This window comes from Misgurnus anguillicaudatus, chromosome 8 (assembly GCF_027580225.2).
Source record: "Misgurnus anguillicaudatus chromosome 8, ASM2758022v2, whole genome shotgun sequence".
Classification (NCBI taxonomy): Eukaryota; Metazoa; Chordata; class Actinopteri; order Cypriniformes; family Cobitidae; genus Misgurnus; species Misgurnus anguillicaudatus.
In genome coordinates, this window is record NC_073344.2 from 38,846,589 (window position 1) to 38,867,323 (window position 20,735).

A 20,735-nucleotide genomic window follows, 5' to 3' on the forward strand; every position below is an offset into this window, starting at 1 on the left:
AACTCTAATAACAAATAAAGAAATTATAAACATTTATAAAAAAAACAAAGTTGCACATTAAGTAAGGTCTAAAATTAGCATTAGGTACAGAAATGAAATTAAATGGATAATAACACTGTCTTTATTGTACAAATTAAATATTATTATTATTATTTTTGAGCAATAGAAGTGATTTTCTGTTTGTCTTGGGTTGTTTGATTAACATAAATGACACAGACTTAAGTACGTTAATTGAGGTTACTGTCTCTTTATTAAGAACAAATATGTCACGGTTGAAACCAGGTAAGACAGGATGAGGCGAAATACGGATCAAAATGCAGTTTATTCCAATATATACAGGTAAATAGGCAAAAAACAAGAGCAAGGGAACACACAAGGGACTACGACATCATACAACGAACGACAAAACAAGAATGAACAGGCAGGGTATAAATGCAAGACAATGACCAATGACAGAGCAGAAACAATGAGTAACTATGACAACACACAAGGGGAGAAGCATGATCACAATGAATATCCATGGTAACAAACAAGGGGGCGGAGACACTAATTAACACAGGGAGCTACACTAGGAACAAGGGTATACATGAACACAGGTTAAACACAGATACACAGATACAAAGCATAAACCAAAACACAACTATAACAAAACACAAGAATAACAGAACACAGGGACACAGGAGGCACTACGTTACATAGCCCCACCTCAAAAGGGCGGCTTCCAGACCCCCACAATAAAAAACAACCCAAAATTAAAAAAGTCCTGGTGGGCGGTGGTTGGGAGGTGGACCGGGGGGAGGGTTGGTGGGCCAAGCCCATGAAAGTCTAAGGGCCAGGGCGGAGCCGCAGGCGGAAACAGGGACCAAGGCGGCGCCGCAGGCGGAAACAGGGACCACGGCGGAGCCGCAGGCGGAGACAGGGACCAAGGCGGAGCCGCAGGCGGAGACAGGGACCAAGGCGGAGTCGCAGGCGGAGACAGGGACCAAGGAGGAGCCGCAGGCGGAAACAGGGACCAAGGAGGAGCTGCAGGCGGAGACAGGGACCAAGGAGGAGCCGCAGGCGGAGACAGGGACCAGGGAGGAGCCGCAGCCGGACACAGGGACCAAGGCGCAGCCGCAGGCAGAGACAGGGACCACGGAGGAGCCGAAGGCGGAGACAGGGACCACGGAGGAGCCGTAGGCGGAGACAGGGACCAGGGCGGAGCCGCAGGCGGAGCCAAAGGGGAAGACTGGGACCTGGGAGGAGCCGACAGAACTGGCAACCAGGGCGGAGCCGGCAGAGCGGGAACCCAGGGCGGAGCCGGCAGAGCAGGAACCCAGGGTGGAGCCGGCAGGACAGGAAGCCTGGGCAAGTCAAGAACCCAGGGCGGAGCCGGTAGGGCAGGAAGCCTGGGCAGGTCAGGAACCCAGGGCGGAGCCGGCAGAGCCCAGAGAGGGACTGGATACCAGGGTGGTGCTGGTGGTACCAGGAACCTGGGTAGAGGAGAACAGAGAGAGGCCCTCTGGGCCTGGTTAGACGGGGCAGTGAGTACAATAACAGTCATCATGGACCAAACAGTGAGGGCAAGGAGCTTGGGGACAGCCATCTTGGTACAGACGGAGAGTTCAGAACTGGCCATGGTTTTGGTGACCATAGAAAGTCTTTGGAGCTTCGGGGTGACCACACTTGCATACCAATGAGGCGCAGGGGACTCAAACGGCACAGAAGACTCACTCGGCTCAGGGGAATCAGAAGACTCACTCGGCTCAGGGGAATCAGAAGACTCACTCGGCTCAGGGGAATCAGAAGACTCACTCGGCTCAGGGGAATCAGAAGACTCACTCGGCTCAGGGGACTCAGAAGACTCACTCGGCTCAGTGGAATCAGAAGACTCAGTCGGCTCTGGGGAGTCAGAAGACTCACTCGGCTCTGGGGAATCAGAAGACTCACTCGGCTCTGGGGAATCAGAAGACTCAGGGGACTCGGGGGACTTAGAAGACACAGAAGACTCACTCGGCTCAGGAGAATCAGAAGACTCGGGGAACTTGGGAGATTCATGGGAATCGGGGAACTCGGGAGATTCACTCGGCTCAGAGGACTCGGGAGACTCACTCGGCTCAGAGGACTCGGGAGATTCACTCGGCTCAGAGGACTCGGGAGATTCACTTGGCTCAGAGGACTCGGGAGATTCACTCGGCTCAGAGGACTCGGGAGATTCACTCGGCTCAGAGGACTCAGGAGATTCACTCGGCTCAGAGGACTCGGGAGATTCACTCGGCTCAGAGGACTCGGGAGATTCACTCGGCTCAGAGGACTCAGGAGATTCACTCGGCTCAGAGGACTCAGGGGAATCAGAAGACTCAGGGGAATCAGAAGACTCAGGGGAATCAGAAGTCTCAGGGGACTCGGGAAACTCAGATGACTCAGGGGACTCGGGAAACTCAGAAGATTCAGTAGACTCAGTAGGCTTAGATTAGAGATGCGCGGTTGGCGGTTACAGCCGCGGACTCCGCGGATAAACCGCGGATCGGGCGGATGATGTGACGAAAAATAATATTTTAATTAAATTCGAGCGGTGGCGGATCGACAGCTTGTTATTATTAGCTTTGTCCTTCAAAGCATGCGACCTTAAAGGTGAGCACTATGTCTATCAAGGTGGCAGGCTCAGAAGTTCGCTAAGAGAACTGAAATGAGACGGTCTAGCCTTCTGAGGACCCATAATTTGGGACACCTGTTGCACGCACCCCCAGTAGCGCCCATCGCGCCTGTCAGCAATAAACAGCGGAGACATTTCTGACTTATTAAAATAAATATGTAATCAGAAAAATATGAATTTATTTTAGAAAATATGACACATTGATGTAGATTAAACTATTCAACAGTATATCAAATAATCAACCTTAGAAATATACGCAACATAAACCGAATAATATTAACACAAAACATAACTTATAATACTAAAACAGTGACAAGAAAAAGTTTTCTAAATACACTTTTATATAATAAAGGTTTTAATTGTTTGGGATAGCCTCGGCTGTTAAGGATCCATTCGTTCTATCATTAACAGCGCGGAGAAATGAGGACGCATTTTGACACAGCTCTTATCAACGCCGGCGAAGGAGGTACGTGGCAAACTAAAAAAAAAAGAGAATTAAAAACAAAGGAAATAAAAGGTCAGAAAAGGGTTGCCTGGAATAAGTTTTACAAAGTGGTAAATCAGGATGACACCAGTGCAGACTATGTCATTTGTGCTATTTATTTATTTATTTTTGTCTCATGTCATGTGCGCCGATCGGAGACTGGTCTTTATGATTTAAAAAGAAAGCATTCAAGTGAACAGTACTAAACGAACTTGAAGCAAAAATAAATTTCAGCAAATGCAAACTTCAATCAAACATAGAGGTGAAGTATAGCTTTAGCCTACAGAAATGCTTATTGCATTAATTTTTAAATGTGTGCGAGGTCCGTGCACGCCCTCCACTAGCAACAAGCGGCTAAACAAGCATTAAATATTAATGACGTTGAGTTTATTGTTTTTATTAATTTATATTCACAAAACTTATCAACAAAACATCGATTAAAATTAAGAGACAAATTATCTGAAACGAAATTCATTTTTAAAGTAGAAAACAAAACTTAAATTAAACTCGAAAATAATGTCTGACCCATTACAATTCTCCCGTCATATTGGCCTTTACAACGCCCTATATGGCGTTTAAAATTACAGTCTATCTTTCGTAATAAGCTAACTAAATTTAAACAAAACATAAACACATTACAACAATATTCAAACCCAACAATACTCAAACATAAATATAAAATAGACATTATCTATGATGATCCATGTTAAAACAATCCGATATAGCGTGTATAATAGCTGGTTGGTAGATGTTTACTATTTTTGTCAAAACCTCCGTTGCAAACCTCCATTTACCTGAATAAAATTATTTTTACTTTGAAAATGATGCGCTGTCACGTTAACATCAGCTGTTCGTTTACATAAGACTCCATCTACATTTACACTCAGCGCAACGTCTGAGTTCTCAAACTAAAACAGGGTCTCCAGCGTTGACGAACGAATCCGTTTATGAGGGTCGAAAAAACGGTGATGTAGCGTAGATGAAAGGCGTAAACGTTGCAAAAGTAACGCGTTTTAAAGGATAAACGCATTAATGTAAACATAGCCTGAGTTCACACACTACTTATATTCAAGGGCTTTCTAGTCTCGCGGCTGTCATCAGCAGCGGCTGTCATCAGCAGCGCCTTGCATCGCCCAGTCAGCGGATGGCGGGCGGGTGCGGTTTTGAAAACTGGTCAGAAACGTTGGTGCGGATGGATGGCGGACGGATGATGAGTTTTGTGATGCGGTTGCGGATGAAATAATAGCCCATCCGCGCATCTCTAGCTTAGATGACTCAGATGACTCAGTGGGTATAACAAAGCTGGAGACCACAGGACGAGGGACCCCAGCCACCCGTACAGATACTAATGGGGCATCCAACAGGCTGGCGATGAGACATCGGAACCTTGGCAGTGCTGGAGAGTTCATCAATGTAGTTTGGTGAGGAGGAGTGGGTGTGGCAGTCATTATGTGAGACGGTGCGGGTATGGGAGCCATCTTGAAAACGGGTGCAGGTGTAACTACTGCACCTTTAACAACTGGTACAGTGATGATGGTGGCTTTTTGACAAATCGGAGCTGGTATGGATGTGGCAAACTCGAAAACTGGGGCAGGTTTAACATCAGCAAACTGAGGCATGGAGTGGGATGAAGTGACGGCCATCTTGTGCGCGGGCGCTGACACAGGGGAAACAGAACTCGGGAGAACAGCGTCCGTGCTAACAGCGGATTGCTCGGCCTTGGGTCTCTTCCTTCGCCGCCGATGATGTGAGCAATGCGCTGGCTTCATGATGACTGGCTCGAGTGATGTTACAGTCTCCGCGGGTCTTTCGGCGGGGAACTCCCACAAATTCCATCGGCTACGGTTGTGCAGGTAACCAACGAAGCCCCAGAAATCCAGTATTCGCAGCCCGTCCACCTCTTGCTGCGGCACGGGTTCGTCGAGACATTCATTAAAATAGTTTTTAAGTTCCGAGTCATTGAGATCCAGGCCACGCGAAAGTGACCAAAAAGTCTGCGCAAAACAGCGAACAGGTTGCCCCTGTTGCTGGAGGGAAGTCAGGTCGGCGAGTGCGTTCCACCATTCTTCCTCCGTGGTGGGGGTGAAACGTGCACTCGGACACTGCTGAGACGGAGCATAAGGACACAGGGAACACACCAGGGAACTTGGGAAATCACGGAAATGAGGAATTGCTGCTGGATCCTGAAGGGTCGTTCGTTCTGTCACGATTGAAACCAGGTAAGACAGGATGAGGCGAAATACGGATCCAAATGCAGTTTATTCCAATATATACAGGTAAATAGGCAAAAAACAAGAGCAAGGGAACACACAAGGGACTACGACAACATACAACGAACGACAAAACAAGAATGAACAGGCAGGGTATAAATGCAAGACAATGACCAATGACAGAGCAGAAACAATGAGTAACTAGGACAACACACAAGGGGAGAAGCATGATCACAATGAATATCCATAGTAACAAACAAGGGGGCGGAGACACTAATTAACACAGGGAGCTACACTAGGAACAAGGGTATACATGAACACAGGTTAAACACAGATACACAGATACAAAGCATAAACCAAAACACAACTATAACAAAACACAAGAATAACAGAACACAGGGACACAGGAGGCACTACGTTACAAAATAAGCCCAGACTGGTTTCTGACTGGTTTCTTAAAACATAAACAAACATTTTTTTATTAGAAAAAGAATACTGTGAGATCATTTTGCGTGTATGTGCCTTGTCAAGAAAAGAAAGATTTTATGTTGGCTTAACTTTTGAAACACTTCTCTCTGTATGTGAACTACTGAGGGCACTTAAACGCGTGCTCAAACACAGGCCGAGGGGTGAATTCCAAATATAGCTTCAGGAAGAAGATGCAGCAGTCGCTTCACATAAAAACGTTACGTTGTTTGTCATTGCTCTATTCTGCAAATGTATGTTAATGGACTACACTACAGTATGACACAAAGTAGCGCAACTCTGGACCTGACTGGAGCTGGACCGGATACTCTTAACCGCATGTGCGTTCAGAAATCTGCTCACTTGAGCGCCTTTTTGCGGTTAAATTGTTTAACCATTTAAACAATTGCAAGCCTTAGAAACATGTTAATGATAAACTTACCCTATTTAAATTGCATATTAATCCGCAAATCGCATGCGAGCCGAACCGCGGATCCGTCACAGCACTACCCAAAGCTTCAGATGAATGCCACAGCAGCGGCTGCCTGCAGGTACAGTCGACATGTATGTTCGCGGCCGCGCGCGCGGAGCAGATACGTCACGTGTTACGTTGTGGGCAGGTTGTAGGTAACGGAGAGAGCTATGACAGCGAGCTCATCAGACGTTTCCTAAAAATAAACATTGTTCACGAGTCGCGCGGCTCGAGTCCGAGTCGAGTCTGAAGTCTTTGAGGGTCGAGTCTCAAGTCGAGTCTGAAGTCACTGTGTGTGCGACTTAAGTCGCACTCGAGTCCGAGTCTCAAACTCGAGTCCCCATCTCTGATTCCTACATGAAGGCATATTCATCCACAAAAATACAGTAGAACAGTATCTTACAGGATTTAAAGCTTTTACTTGAGAAATGTTAGGCTCAAACTTTGGCTCCCCAAAAGTATCATAAGTAAAACGCTTAGGAACTGTTCTTATTCTCTGAGGCCTTCTACTCTTTTCATTTACTTCAATAGTAACCCCTGGAGTTGTTACACTCATTTGCTCATCTGAGAGCTCATGTACATCATCATCAACATCATTACAGATATCTGGAACTTCACATGCATTCTGCAAATCATCAGTAGGTTTCTCAGGTAAAGGACCTAGCTCAGACTCTGTAGATACATCAGCAATTTCAACAATCTCATCAGACAGCTCAACACTCTCATGAACATCATCAAAATCTGTCTGAAAAGCTTCTTTCTCAAAGAACCGAGAAGGTTCTTCAGGCATATGAACCCGAGTTTCATAAACATAGTCATCACTTTCTGAATCTTCATCAGAACTCAGAATATTTCTGATCTGCTCTTCCTGTCTCTTAAGTGCACTATCAGCCTCAGGTCTCAAGTTCTTATTTTGCTCTGTTTGCTTTCTTTTTCTCAAAAACCTTTTCTTAGGCTCCAGAACAACATCGGGAGTATGCTGCTGTCTCAGTTTCTGACCGATAGGAAGATGATGATTATGATGGAGAATTTTGACTGGTCCATCACCGACTTCAGGCTTCAACCGAAACACAGGTAGGTTTGGCATCTGACTTTGGACAACGTATGGCACAGAACCCCATCTGTCTGCCAATTTATGCTTTCCTTGCAGACCCAAATTCCGGATTAGAACTCGATCACCTGGAGCGAGGTGTGAACAATGAATTCTTCGGTCATACCTCCTCTTATTTCCATTATTCTTCTTTTCAGCAGCGGCCTCAGCCAGTTGGAAAGCAGCTTTTAGTTCTCTCTGCGTGTTCTTGACATACCGCTGGTAAGACTTAGTGGAGGTACCATCGCTCGACACCCCGAAATTCAAATCAATGGGCAATCTGGCTTCCCGTCCGAACATTAGGAAGTATGGAGAGAAACCTGTGGCTTCATTCTGGCTGCAATTATAAACATGCAAGAGATGGGCAATATGTTGGCTCCAATGTTGTTTTTGTTTTGGATCTAAGGTCCCCAACATGTCCAGCAGTGTCCGATTAAACCGCTCTGGTTGTGGGTCCCCCTGGGGATGATATGGGGTCGTTCTGGACTTCTCAACTCTTAGGCAGGTCTTAGGCAGTGTCTTCCTCTGGACACATCGAGCACAGGTCTGACAATACTGCTCCACGTCGGTCTTCATCCGAGGCCAATAAAACCTCTCCCTAATGAACCCATAGGTTTTGTCAAATCCTAAGTGCCCAGAATCATCATGCAATGACTTGAGGACGGTCATTTGAAATTTCTGTGGCAGGAGCAACTGTTTTCGTCTGGGCTTATTTGGAACTTGTGTGCAACGAAACATTACCCCATCCTCCATCTCTAACCTTTCCCACTCTCTCATGACAAGGGGAAGGTCCTTATGGATACTCTTATTTACCCTGCTTGGATCTCTCTCTCTGAAAGCTCTCCACACCTCACCAAAACAAGGATCATCCTGCTGTGAACATGACAGATCAGAAGAACTCATTTTAGGAGTAAGAGCAAGGTCTAAGGTAGCTAGATTACAGTAAGCTACAGGGACAGCTTTTGGAGACCCCCCCAAAGAAGTAACAACCGGGCTACAGTTCCCAAAATTACCAGAATTACCAAACATTTGAAAGTTGTACAAGGCTTTTACACCAGCAGATGAGATGTGTGTCCATCTATCGTCGTCTCCCATACTTGGGTGAGGGCGACGGGACAACGCATCAGCATCTATGTTTTGCTTACCAGGCCTATATTTTAGACTGAAATCATATGAAGACAAAGCTGCCAGCCACCTATGCCCTGCAGCGTCTAGTTTTGCAGTGGTCAAAACATATGTTAAAGGATTATTATCTGTTTGTACCTCAAACTTTGCCCCATAGAGATAGTCATGTAGTTTGTCTACAACAGCCCATTTTAGAGACAGAAATTTAAGTTTGTGCACAGGATAGTTCTTTTCTGAAGGTGTAAGGCTTCTGCTGATAAATGCTACAGGACGTAGTCCCTGACCCTGGTCTTGATACAACACCCCTCCCAACCCTTCACAACATGCATCTACATGTAACACATAAGGTAGCTTGGGGTCTGCGAACGCCAACACAGGAGCTTGGGTAAGCCTTTCCTTCAACTCCCTGAAAGCAGCTTCACAACTATCATTCCACCTATTACCAAAGGGATCTGATGCTTTGTAAAATACCTTTTCAGGATTTCCTGTTCTGGTCTTTTTCAGCAACCCTGCAACAACTGGTTCAAGGGGTGAGATACTTTAGAATAATCCTTCACAAACCTTCTGTAATAGTCGCTGAACCCTAAGAAAGAGCGAAGTTCAGAAACATTCTGTGGTCTGGGCCAGGACTTTACTGCCTCTATTTTAGAGGGGTCAGTTGAAACACCTTCTTGAGAGACAATATGACCAACGTAAGTAACAGAAGGTTGACAGAAGATGCACTTGTCTAAAGACAATTTGAGTCCTTCACTCTGCAAACGATCAAGCACTTTAAGGAGCCGTTGCTCATGTTCCTCCAGGGTCTTTCCAAAAATGATGAGGTCATCCAAATATACCAAAACTTCCAACAGGTTCATATCACCCACCGTATTCTCCATGACCCTTTGGAAGGTCACGGGAGCCCCAGAAATGCCCTGAGGCATCCTTTGGAATTGGTAGAACCCCACTGGACAGATAAAAGCTGTCTTTTCTTTGTCAGCCTCACAGAGTGGGATCTGATAGTATACACTTCTGAGATCTAATACACTGAACCATTGACTTCCATTCAGGCAAGCCAGAGCATCTTCAATTCTGGGGACTGTGTATTGATCTGGGATGGTGCGACGATTCAGGGTTCTGTAGTCCACGCACATCCTTATCTGCCCGTTCTTTTTCCTCACTACAAAAATTGGCGAGGCGTAAGGACTGCGGGACTCAGAAATGATACCAGCTTCCTTTAACTTCTCCAAGTGTTGTCTGACATCTTCAATGTCGGCTGGAGCAAGTCGTCGTGATCTCTCACGAAAGGGTCTGTTGTCAGTGACTCTAATGTTGTGTTGGGTGCTTTTTGAACAACCTACATCGAACTCATTACAGGAGAAAACATACTTCCTTTTGAGCATCTCTTCAGCCAGCTTTCTTTTCCACTCCTCGGGTACCGGGGAATTACCAAATTCAAAGGAGTCCAGGGTTAATCCTGCTTCAGCGCTACTTTCTTTAGATGAAGAAACAGAATGCACAACATCAACAGGAAACACATGGGGGATGCGCATACCTCGTTTCAAAGTGACAGGGCAAGTGGAGACATTTCTGATGGTTACCCCAAGTCTTTTGGAGTGTACAGCAGTAGCAGGTTGATCTTCTGCCCTTACCAGTAGTTCTTCTGGAAAACCAAATTCTTCGGGCTGATCCACCAAGAATGTTTTAGCAGCCAGGTCTCCTGGGTATTTTAAGATTCCCCTAATTCGCCTACTTTCACCCGGACAGATTTTCACAGGCTTAAACCCCGGAAACCACACAGTACCTTGACTATTGTCAACTTTAACATCAGCACTAGCAATGACCTGTTCATAAGCATCTTTAATTTCAGGATGCACTGTCAAAGTATGGAGAAAATCATTCCCCATTTTCTCTTTACATGCCTCAACGAGTCTTTTCACCACAGAGGTGTTCGTTCCCACCAAAATATTAACTTCACCTCTTACAGCGGGATCAGGACAAACCAACACGAGCGCATCAATGGTCTCAACCACTCCAGCTACAGACCCTGGAAATTCAAGCCTTAGCGACAAACAGCCGTCATATGGATACTGCTGGGAACTTAGACCCCATATTTCCAAATTCTCAATTGGCGTTAAAGGAAGATGCTTAAGATACTTGTTGTAAAAGGATCTGTATAAAAGAGTGACTTGTGACCCACTGTCAAGCAAGGCTTTGGCATAAACTCCTTCTATCTGAATAGGAAGGACAGAGCTAGGACTAACTAGCCCTGCTGGGAGAACAGCCTTTCCTATTTTTACTTGTTTGCTCTTGTTGGAATGTCTCTTACCCGGAGCATCAGTCCGTTCCTCTACCGAGCCCCGGGGAAGTTTCCCGTCAGCCGCTTGAGTTTGATGAGGCGTTCATTCACTTTTCTCAAGTTTTCCTCATTAACACAATCCTGCTTGAGGTGCCCGTCTTCGCCACACCTATAGCAGAAATAGCTTGTGCTACCACCTGCTCTGTTTGTTGGTCGTCTCTCACCAGTTGCTGAGCTATGGTTTTCAGAAGGACCATGAATCACAGTTTCGGTTGTCGCAGTCAATAAACGAGACATCTCACTCTTTAACCCCCTAACTTCCTTCTTTAGTCTCTTAATCTCAGACTCAGTAGGATTTGCTTTAGTAGAGGTCTCACTCTTGACAGAGGATGCAGCAGATACAGCAACGTTGGCCTGAACTGAGTTCCTGCTGTGCATCATGTTCTCTTCTTCTCTGACCTCCTTCAAAAGATCAGTGAAAGAAAGTGGGTTGCATAGCTTGTGTGTCATCCTGAACCGTAAAGCTACCATGTCAGTTGGAAGTGCTCCTCTGATTATCTGCTGCATACGAAGCTGATTCATTTCAGAGAGCGTAATGCCTCTTTTGCGTAACACACTATGTAGCAATTTATCCAACCTCAATATGTATGCTGAGAGTTTTTCACCCTCATTCTGAAAAGTACTCCTAATCTTCACCATCAGATCTGCAGCACTTTCTGTGGTACCAAAGGCTGTCTCCAAAGCACTGAGATAATCACTGGAGGAAGCTGTTGGATTTGCAATCTTTTCAAACCTCACTATATCGGCTGCCGGGCCCCTAAGACACTCAACAAGTCTTTGTTTCTTTATGTTGTCAGAACACTGCCACTCTTCAAGAAGGTGAGTGGTCTGTTCAGCCCATGCTTCATACTCATCCTCACCACTGGGTGTGGGTGTCACCCCGGAAAACGTACGCAGTTTCCTATAACCTGGGACTTCAGCAGGTGTAGCCACATTACACTTCTGCACCAAAGAGTTAATAGCACCAACAAGCTCAGTGCTCAGGCTAAGTGAAGGAGAAATCATACTCTGAACATCAGCTAAAGATTTACTCTCTTTCTCTAGGAAAGAAAACAGTTTAGTATGGAACTCACCCTCCCTATTTTGTTCAGGTGCTTGAGTTGTGACATTAACAACCTGGGTATACCAAGTACCTACATCAGATCCCCCAATTTCAACAGGAAGAGATATTTCAGAAACCTTCCTAGCAGTTTCAATCAAAACAAAATGATGCCGCTTAGTCGGATCAGCATGACGGCCACGCATTTACCCATACCTTGAACTGTATCAAGCACATTGTACACTATCATGTCTTCACAGTCCAAAGATACATTGCTCAAATTGAGGGTGTTCTCAAGCTGAACATTTTTCTCACTACACCATGCAATTACCTTATTTACATCCATATTGCTCATCTGTGTATTTAGGTAGTATGTAAAATTACAGATTTATGTAAATGTAAATAAATAATAGCTGCACAACCTTAAATATCTTGCTCACTTAGTCAACAAAAGAAAATTACATACCTCAAACAGACAGTACCTTTACAGATTTTGCCCTTCAAATAAAATACAGAGAAAGAAGAAAAAAAAACAGTTATCTGGATCCCGGACGAGCCCCCACAAATGTAGCCCTCTCACCGATTAAGTGGCTCAAATTATGTCTAGGGAAACTTACAATTTAAGTTTACACCTGAGAGGCACATCTAAATTTACTTAATGTATAATATTTAATACCAAAGTAACCCAAAAATAACTAATATAATTCACCCCGGCCTTCAGATTATAGTTTTCTTGTAAATGTTCACTTCTTTTACTCAGAAAATACTTAACTATGAGCACAAAATAGTAAAGACATTAGTACAACACTTTAAAATAAATCTCAAATTATATTACATGCCCCCTTTAACTTTGTCTCTCTCTTTACATAAGAATCACAGGAGATGTTATGCTGTATAAACCATTAACAAAAACATTTATTAACTGATTTAAGTTACTCTTGTTTTCTTTTCATTTGATTTGTTTCAAATAGATTCAGATCACATGAATCAACTTTAAAGCAGAAGTTAACTCTCACTTCAATGTGCACATGTACATCACAGGCAATTACTCAATATGAAACACTCAAACAAATGTAAACAAAACAAAACCAAATATCAAAAGAGATATTACCCAGATGGGATTTAAGTCTTTTGTTGGCACGCTACGTTGGAGCTCATGTGAATGTGTGCAAATACTCACGAAATCCAAGGAACAGTGAAAGTGAAGAAGAAAGTAATGAAGACACAATTATCAGATCAGCCGATCCGATTTTCAGTAGCATCCATCCACGAACAACGGTGTGGTAATCCATCCGATGATGTAAACAATTCAGAGTTGCAACATAGGCCATGACCCAGCATCGGTCTCTCTGGAAGAATCGCGAAGCCCTTACTCTCTTAGTTTGTACTCACTGCAGATGACTATTGGCGTTGCCGGTGTTTGTGAACTCAAAAAACACTATAATAGTTAATCTTATGTAACGTTGCAAACTATAGAGTCACGTAAAGCTCACGTAGTATTGAGATTAAAAAAACTGCGTCATCTCTTGTCCTTCATGTGAACGCGTGCAGCCGTGCACGTTGAGTACAATCACTCTTACACTCTTCACACACAGTTAATTCACGAGTATTTTTCTTAACAGTCTCTTATCTGTACAGTGTCCTTACACAGTTTGCAAACTCAATTTCAGCTTTTAACGTATTATTTTTACCCGGACAGTGCGATTCGCGCACGTTCATCCAGCTCCTCGTGTCGTTTCCTCGTGCACACTCACTTCCTACGTGCTGACACACTCTGACCTTCAGAGGTCAGTGAAAAACCCACCTCATTGGTTAAACAACAGCGCTTTTTTATAACAGATTTTTTTAGATATATCTCTTCTGTTTGTAATTTACACATTTTAAACGTTCTTTAACATAACAAACAGAATGTATTTGACCATTTATGAACTTATATATATCTTACAAGATTATAAAATCCAGAACATGAATTGAAATTCTTACCTCTCATTTAACATTTTTAAAGCTTCAATTTAGGAAACTCTATAATGTAAAATAAAAATATAACAAAAGAATTAATTAGCAGACCCAAATTTAGCAGGGCTCTACATATGTCATCAAAATTTTAATATAAACACATGGACTATTATATATTTGCAGAAAGCAATCGTAGCATTAAGTAGCATTAACCCAATCACAAGTGAGCGAAGCATCTTTCATGCACACACGTCTGTTTGAGCTTCAAAAGATTGAAACTGGAAAAGCGAGCGCAGAGTTGTCACTTTCCCAATCAAGTCAGTGCTACGTCATTCCAAATCATTTTCATTGCCAATTTAAAAATTTAACTCCCTGGGGTCCAAACACTCCCTGACGTGTTTTCTCCTTGTCATAGCAAAATCAACTTAAAATACTCCATCATTTACTTACGTGTCTGACATCTTCTTTAAGCACAAGAAAACACAATTTACTCACATGCTATTTGAAAATGTTGTGTGCATACCCACTCGAAGCGTGTGCCTGAAAACTTGCATCTTAAATGCTTCAGACAGCGCACAAATGCTGTAATTATCCCCATAAACACAGTCTACATGTATGTCTTGAAGGCAGGGTAGCTGATTTGATCCAGTTATGCTGGTTTAAAGTCTCCTCACATCCTGATAGCAATCACTATGTTAAGTTGTCTAAATGTATTTGTACAAATAAATATAACACTTGCGTAAGACCAAAAAGAATTTCAACAAATCACTGAATAATTGGAAGCATGCCATTTGATCCTCTTCTGTGAATGTGTTTTGCATGCCACTGCGCACCCTGTTAACACAGACATCATATGTCATCCGCACGTTCATGTTCGCTCTGTAAACCAACATTACTGTTTAATTGACAACCTGCACATGAGCCACAAAATAAAAGACATTTTTTTAAAACAACAACAACAAAAAACGGTCTGAAAATCCCGAAATTAACATGGGTAACTTGACTGTTTTCTACGAGATGGAAACAGCTGCAGGAAGCAAAGGGTCTTTAAGAGCCATTTCTTTATTTGTGTTATAATTTATAATTTATCCTAATTTATGATGCCTTTATTTTATTGTGTTTCATAAGCATGTGCCCTCTACAGGTCTAAAGGACAATAAATATGAACGTCACCAGGAGGATGTGTGGCCAACTGTGAGCATACAGCTTTTGGCCCTGGCTTTCTTGCCCCTTTGTTTTTGCACTCGGTTCTATTAATTTTGTCAGCTAAAGGAGCTTTTGTTTTCATAATATTTACTCATTATTTAAATTTTATGATTTGTAATAAATCAGAAGCATTGTGGAAACACTTTGGACTTTATTTCTCCTTTTGTTCAACACAAACAAGAGCCAACTATTCCCCAGTCAACACCAATAATGACCAACAAAGAATTAAATTAAGGATATATGGTCATTATAGGGCCGTTGCAGTGTTTCTTTTGTAAAAGTAGATACACGATATGATTCTATTTAGATGGATCATTGTGTTGCTTATGTAGTTTGTGTACCTTTACGAATTAGCAAACCAATATTTATACAAAATTACAAGCAAACTACTATGTCTACACAACCAAAAACCTGCTGTATCTAAATCTAACGGCAACACTATGTAGTTTCCATGTAAAATTGACTTATGGCTCCCCCATGTGGTTGAAAAGTGCAACAGTGCCTGGTATCAGACACTCTTCTGCAGGCAGGGGGAGGGGTGGGGCTGTGTGCTCTACCTTCCACTTCAGAGTGTGCTTGTAGCAGCTAGGAGGCTGCTCAGGTTGCAGCAGCAGTAGAATTTGTCCAGTTAAGAGTTGTTCTACCACTGTAATAATTTTAGAGACATTATTTAAAGGTTGAAAAACTATATAGTGTTGCTTTAAAACAGTTGTTTATGTTCCTTATTTTGGTAATTTTATTCAGTTTGTACTGCAAAGTTTCCTCACTGGTGAATGAGACATGACTGGTCTGTGCGTGTTCATGTGATCTGGAGGAGGCGTGTGGCTGGATGGCCTGCCGTTAAGTTGAATATAAGCAGTTAAGAAATAAACACATAGTAGCTTATTTGATCCATGCACTTCCTCTCAAACTGTAAGTATGCTGTCTGTTTCTAAAACAATGGCCAAAGAAAAAATCATTAATTTGTCTTGACTGATTAAAGGCGCTTTCAGCGAATCCTTGAGATGTCACTTTTTGTTGATGTTTGAACTGTTTTCAAACAAACATAGCATAGCTAACTCCTCCTCCTCCCCCTCCCTTCCGTGCTTTCATGAACGCGCCCAACCCCCGCCCCCAAATCCTTCTTGTCGTTTATTGGCTGGAACACTTTGTTTTGTTTCGTGGTGCTAGGTTTTAGCCACTGTGTGTTTATTGCAGTTTGTGGAGCCTGGGCTGTATACAGAGATCGCATTTTTTTACAGTTTGATCAGCGGACAGGCAGCAAGCAGATAGTGAGGAGATGTTTGCTGTATATAACAAAAATGTTTTATGGTCTAAAACGCGTGAATTTACTTAGAGCACCTTTAACTCCAAAAAGGTTTAATCTATACTTAATTTAAACTATAGTATAAAACTATGCATGCAGTATTATTTTAAATTTTATTATGTTTCTACTGTTTATTTGTATGCTTGTTATATTAAAATTATTTGGACAATTGCTCATATATTATTTATTATTTATTTTCATTTACTGACCATTTACTTGTCTTAATTTTTTCTAAAAACACTTAAACAAAACATGGTCAGGTCAAAGTGTCTATAAATAAATCCTGAATAATAAATCCTACATTTTTATCAATTTTACTGGTAGACAACTGTATGAAGAATTTGTTGGGTCTAATATGTTACAGTTTACTTTATTTTGCTTTACTACATATACATGTCCTCGTCCTCATCACGTTTAAGATGCCGGCTACGCCCCTGTATGTACACATTTATGAGTTTATGAATTAGTAGATGTGAAAACACACCATGTTTTCTTTCTGAGGGTCTATCATAGGTTTAAATATACAGTATTATACAACAGTTCTTTCTGGTTCTCGAATCTGATTGGCCAAGAGCCGTGTGATATTGTCCTGATAAAGTAACAGTAACCGCTTCACCGTTTGTATCATTCTGCCACCTACAGGTCATTTTAGTATTAGTGAATGGAGGTCCTTTAAACAGGCTCATCTCTGACTGGAAAAAGTACACGCACAAACGGACACACGGATACACACACAGACATTCTGTTTTTAAACACTCTCCGTGTGTCATTATAGTTCACTAGCTCGTGAGTCAGTCTGTGAATCCCAGTCGGAAGTGATTATTATCCTGTCGAGTGATCTCTCTTCTCAGAACGCGAAAACACAGTGGAACTTCAGGTAAGCACTGCAGCTTTTAAATTGGACAATTGATAATTTATTTTATCGTGACGGGACTATTAAAACACGTTATGAGATATCGCCACTGATATATTTATAAGCAGCATGCAAAAACTCTGACACTTATAAAAAACTGTTTTATATAGTACTGACAAGAACAATGTATAATAATAAGCGAGTGCTCATATCACGTTACGATTAAATGGGAAAGCAACGTTATATAAATATAGTTTTATTAACTTTTACCTCGCGCCAAAACAATTACAACACAAAATATGAATAAGAAAACAAGTAATAGTTTCATGACACCAAATAAGGCTGATTTGATCTCATTTTTGACCATCAAACACAGACAGTGCCAACATCAGAGCCATGGAATCCCTGTCAGAGATGTAGCCCAGATATGGGGGGTGGTCAGTGGGGGCTAACACTGACGTCCGCTCATGGCTCTGGGTCTCATACTGAATCTTACTAAGCAAATGTTCAAACAGATCTTTACTAATCTACTGCAGATTTGAATATTATACATATATATTCTTGACTGAACTAATCTTAAAACTACACTTTGTGACCAAGAAATGGTAATATTAAGAAACGGATATTTTGTCCATTGAGTTATTATGAGATTCAAAACAGCCAAAAGTGTTACCTGTCATTCTGGCCTTCAAATCCATGGCGGAAGAAAGTATTTCACAAACAAAGAGGCTTTTAAAATAACTCTGTTGTTGTTTTCTAGTTTTCATTTTTTTAAATGTGTGCCGTCAAACTGTTGTAAAAAAGCAATATCGCAGTCGTGTGATATTTGTTTATTTCTTCACAGCTGTGATGGCCTCCGGCCTCGTGCCTCTGGCCTAATCACAGCCGTGACGATACAAACAAATATCAAACTCCTACTTGAGCGATATTGCTTAGTTATAGTAGATGTTATGGGAAGGATGATTTCTTACAGTGTGCCCAGAGTCCCTATTTAGTCCAGGGGGACCAGTAGGACCAGCTCCATTAAATCCTGATTCTACACCAGGTCCTGGGGGCCCTGGAGGCCCAGGTGGACCAGGAGGACCACGAAGACCCTGAACAGATAAGAACATGTTGAACTGAGTAGATTCAATTAGAGCTGGGCAAAAAATCGCTTGCGATTCTCATGCGTGTCTCCTCAGTAAAGCCGGTTCTTGATTAGTAGTAAATTGCCATCACCTGCATTTACTACACAGAGTCATATTTGACAGAGAAGCCAAGCAAAATCGCATACAATATTTCCCACGATTATGAACGCGATTTTGCAATCTTCTTGGTGAAATTCAGCTCTGTGTAGTAAATGTCGCTCCATCCAAATGCAGGTGATGACGATTTACTACTAATCACGAAACCGGCTTTGCTGAGGAGACACGCATGAGAATCAGAGAATCGCAGGCAATTTTTTTGCCTAGCTCTACATTCAATATAAACATTTAAAAGTCATAGGCCTGGAGGAGTTGTATAAAGCATACCGGCAGGAATCCAGATCCCTCCATGTCCGCAAAGGTCTGACAAAAAACATACAAAACAAGACATTTAAGTTAATTAACTTCATCTTATTGCATACATCTGATACATGCCATTTTCAAATGTTATGTCCAAATAATAATAATAAAAACAACAAAAACCTTTAAAATAAAAACATTGTTTATGTCAGATAGTCTGTATTTTTGTATCACTACCATTGGTGTCAAAATAATTCACATGCATTACTTAGGTAGAAGCATAGATAATAGTGTTTAAAAATACTTGTGTAGAAGTTGGATTATTGTAAGGTTTTGTTCTGTGTTTTCTTGTATTCTGTGTATTTTTGTATTTTGGACTTTTATTTTGACATCCTGTTCTGTTCTGGCTTTTATTTTGATATACATCCTGCCATGTTTCACTTCACACTTCCTGTCTGTTTTGTATATAAGTCACTTCCTGTACACCAGTTCCTGGCTGATTATTACATCGCCATCCTGTTTGTATCTGCCTGTATTCTGATATTCTGATATTCTGATATTCTGTTATTCTGTTATTCTGTTATTCTGTTTATCTGTTACCCTGTTACCTGTTCCTGTGTTTGACCTGCGCCTGTATTTGGATTTTGTGATTGTTATTCTGCCTGCCCTGAACCTTAGCCTGTTATTGGATTCTGATTTGGATTTACCTTTGGATTTGTTTGCTGGCCCTTTATGGGATTTTACAATAAAACACCTTTTGCACATGGATTCACCTCTTCATCGCTTTCTTTAAAGCACCACGTTACAGAATAATCAGCCATAACCCGGAATCCAGCAAAGGTTAGTAACTTCCCACCAGCACCATGAAACCTGTTTTTACACTACTTGCACTCCGTCAAAACCACCGGCCCATTGAGGAATATGTAAGTGACTTTTTGGAATTGAGTAACCAAGTACATTTTGATGAGGACACTTTAAAACCAGTTTTTTATAATGCTCTGGACGAATGGTTGCGTTTATGTATGCCCCATGATATGTCTGCCTGGTCCCTGGAGAGTTATATTGACTTTGCGTTGCTGTTGTGTGGTTCTCCGTTCACTGTGGGTGTGGTGGATAATGAACCAGGGAATATTCACCACGCACCTAGCCATGTTCTGCCCGTTCTGCCCAAACCTGTCAAAGTCCTGCCTGTCCCTAAAATGGCCGCCACCCTGCCTGTTCCCAAAATGGCCGCCATCCTGCCTGTCTCTGCACCTGTCTTCAAGAAAACCACCACCTTCCTGCCTGTCCCTAAAATGGCCGCCACCCTGCCTGTTCCCAAAATGGCCGCCATCCTGCCTGTTTCTGCACCTGTTCTCGAGAGAGCTACAACCATCCCAGCACCTGTGATTCAGAGGGCCATCGTCACCACCACACCTGCACTGATGAGGGCGATTGTTCACCCAGTACCTGACATAAAGATGGCCGCCATGCCTAAATCTACCACTGAGGTATGTCTCCTGGACAGTATATTACCTGAATTTGCCATAGCCCTGTGGTTCGTTTGGTCTGCCTTCTGTTCTGTTGTTCCCGAGGTTCCTCAAGACCCTGAACCTGAACCACTTGACTCATCTGATCTGCCCGACTCATCTGATCTGCCCGACTCATCTGATCTGCCCGACTCATCTGATCTGCCCGGCTCATCTGATCTGCCCGTCCTGCCTTATTCGTCTGTCCTGCCTGATTCACATGTCCCATCTGATTCGTCTGACTCACCTGATTCACATAATTCGTCTGGCTCACCTGGCTCATCTGATTCACCTGGCTCACCTGATTCATCTGGTGCACCATCTGAAATATCGCCACCTTGGACTGTGGAAGCTTTCAAAAGTTTTTTTTTGGGGGGGGGTAGTACCCGGACACAGGAAGGAGGCAGAGGACACCGAGGCGGAGACCGAAGTGGACTCTGATCCCTCCTCTCCTTGTGTTACAGGTCTATCCCTACCTCATCACCTAGCTTCATGTTTACCCCTTAATCCTGCTCCATGTCTGCCCCTTAATCCTGCTCCATGTCTGCCCCTTAATCCTGCTCC

At 42.7% G+C, this 20,735-nt stretch overlaps 1 protein-coding gene across 2 annotated transcripts in view; it reads right to left on the reverse strand.

Annotated features, from left to right (window-relative positions):
* col18a1b (collagen type XVIII alpha 1 chain b) overlaps positions 1-20,735 on the reverse strand; it is a 156,789-nt gene that overhangs the window by 72,131 nt on the left and 63,923 nt on the right. For both annotated transcript variants that reach the window (XM_073870889.1, XM_073870888.1), the window contains exons 11-12: positions 18,691-18,726; positions 18,151-18,273 (exon numbers count right to left, since the gene is read on the reverse strand). In XM_073870889.1, the coding sequence (XP_073726990.1) occupies positions 18,151-18,273; positions 18,691-18,726 (159 nt within the window). The remainder of the gene's footprint in view (positions 1-18,150; positions 18,274-18,690; positions 18,727-20,735) is intronic.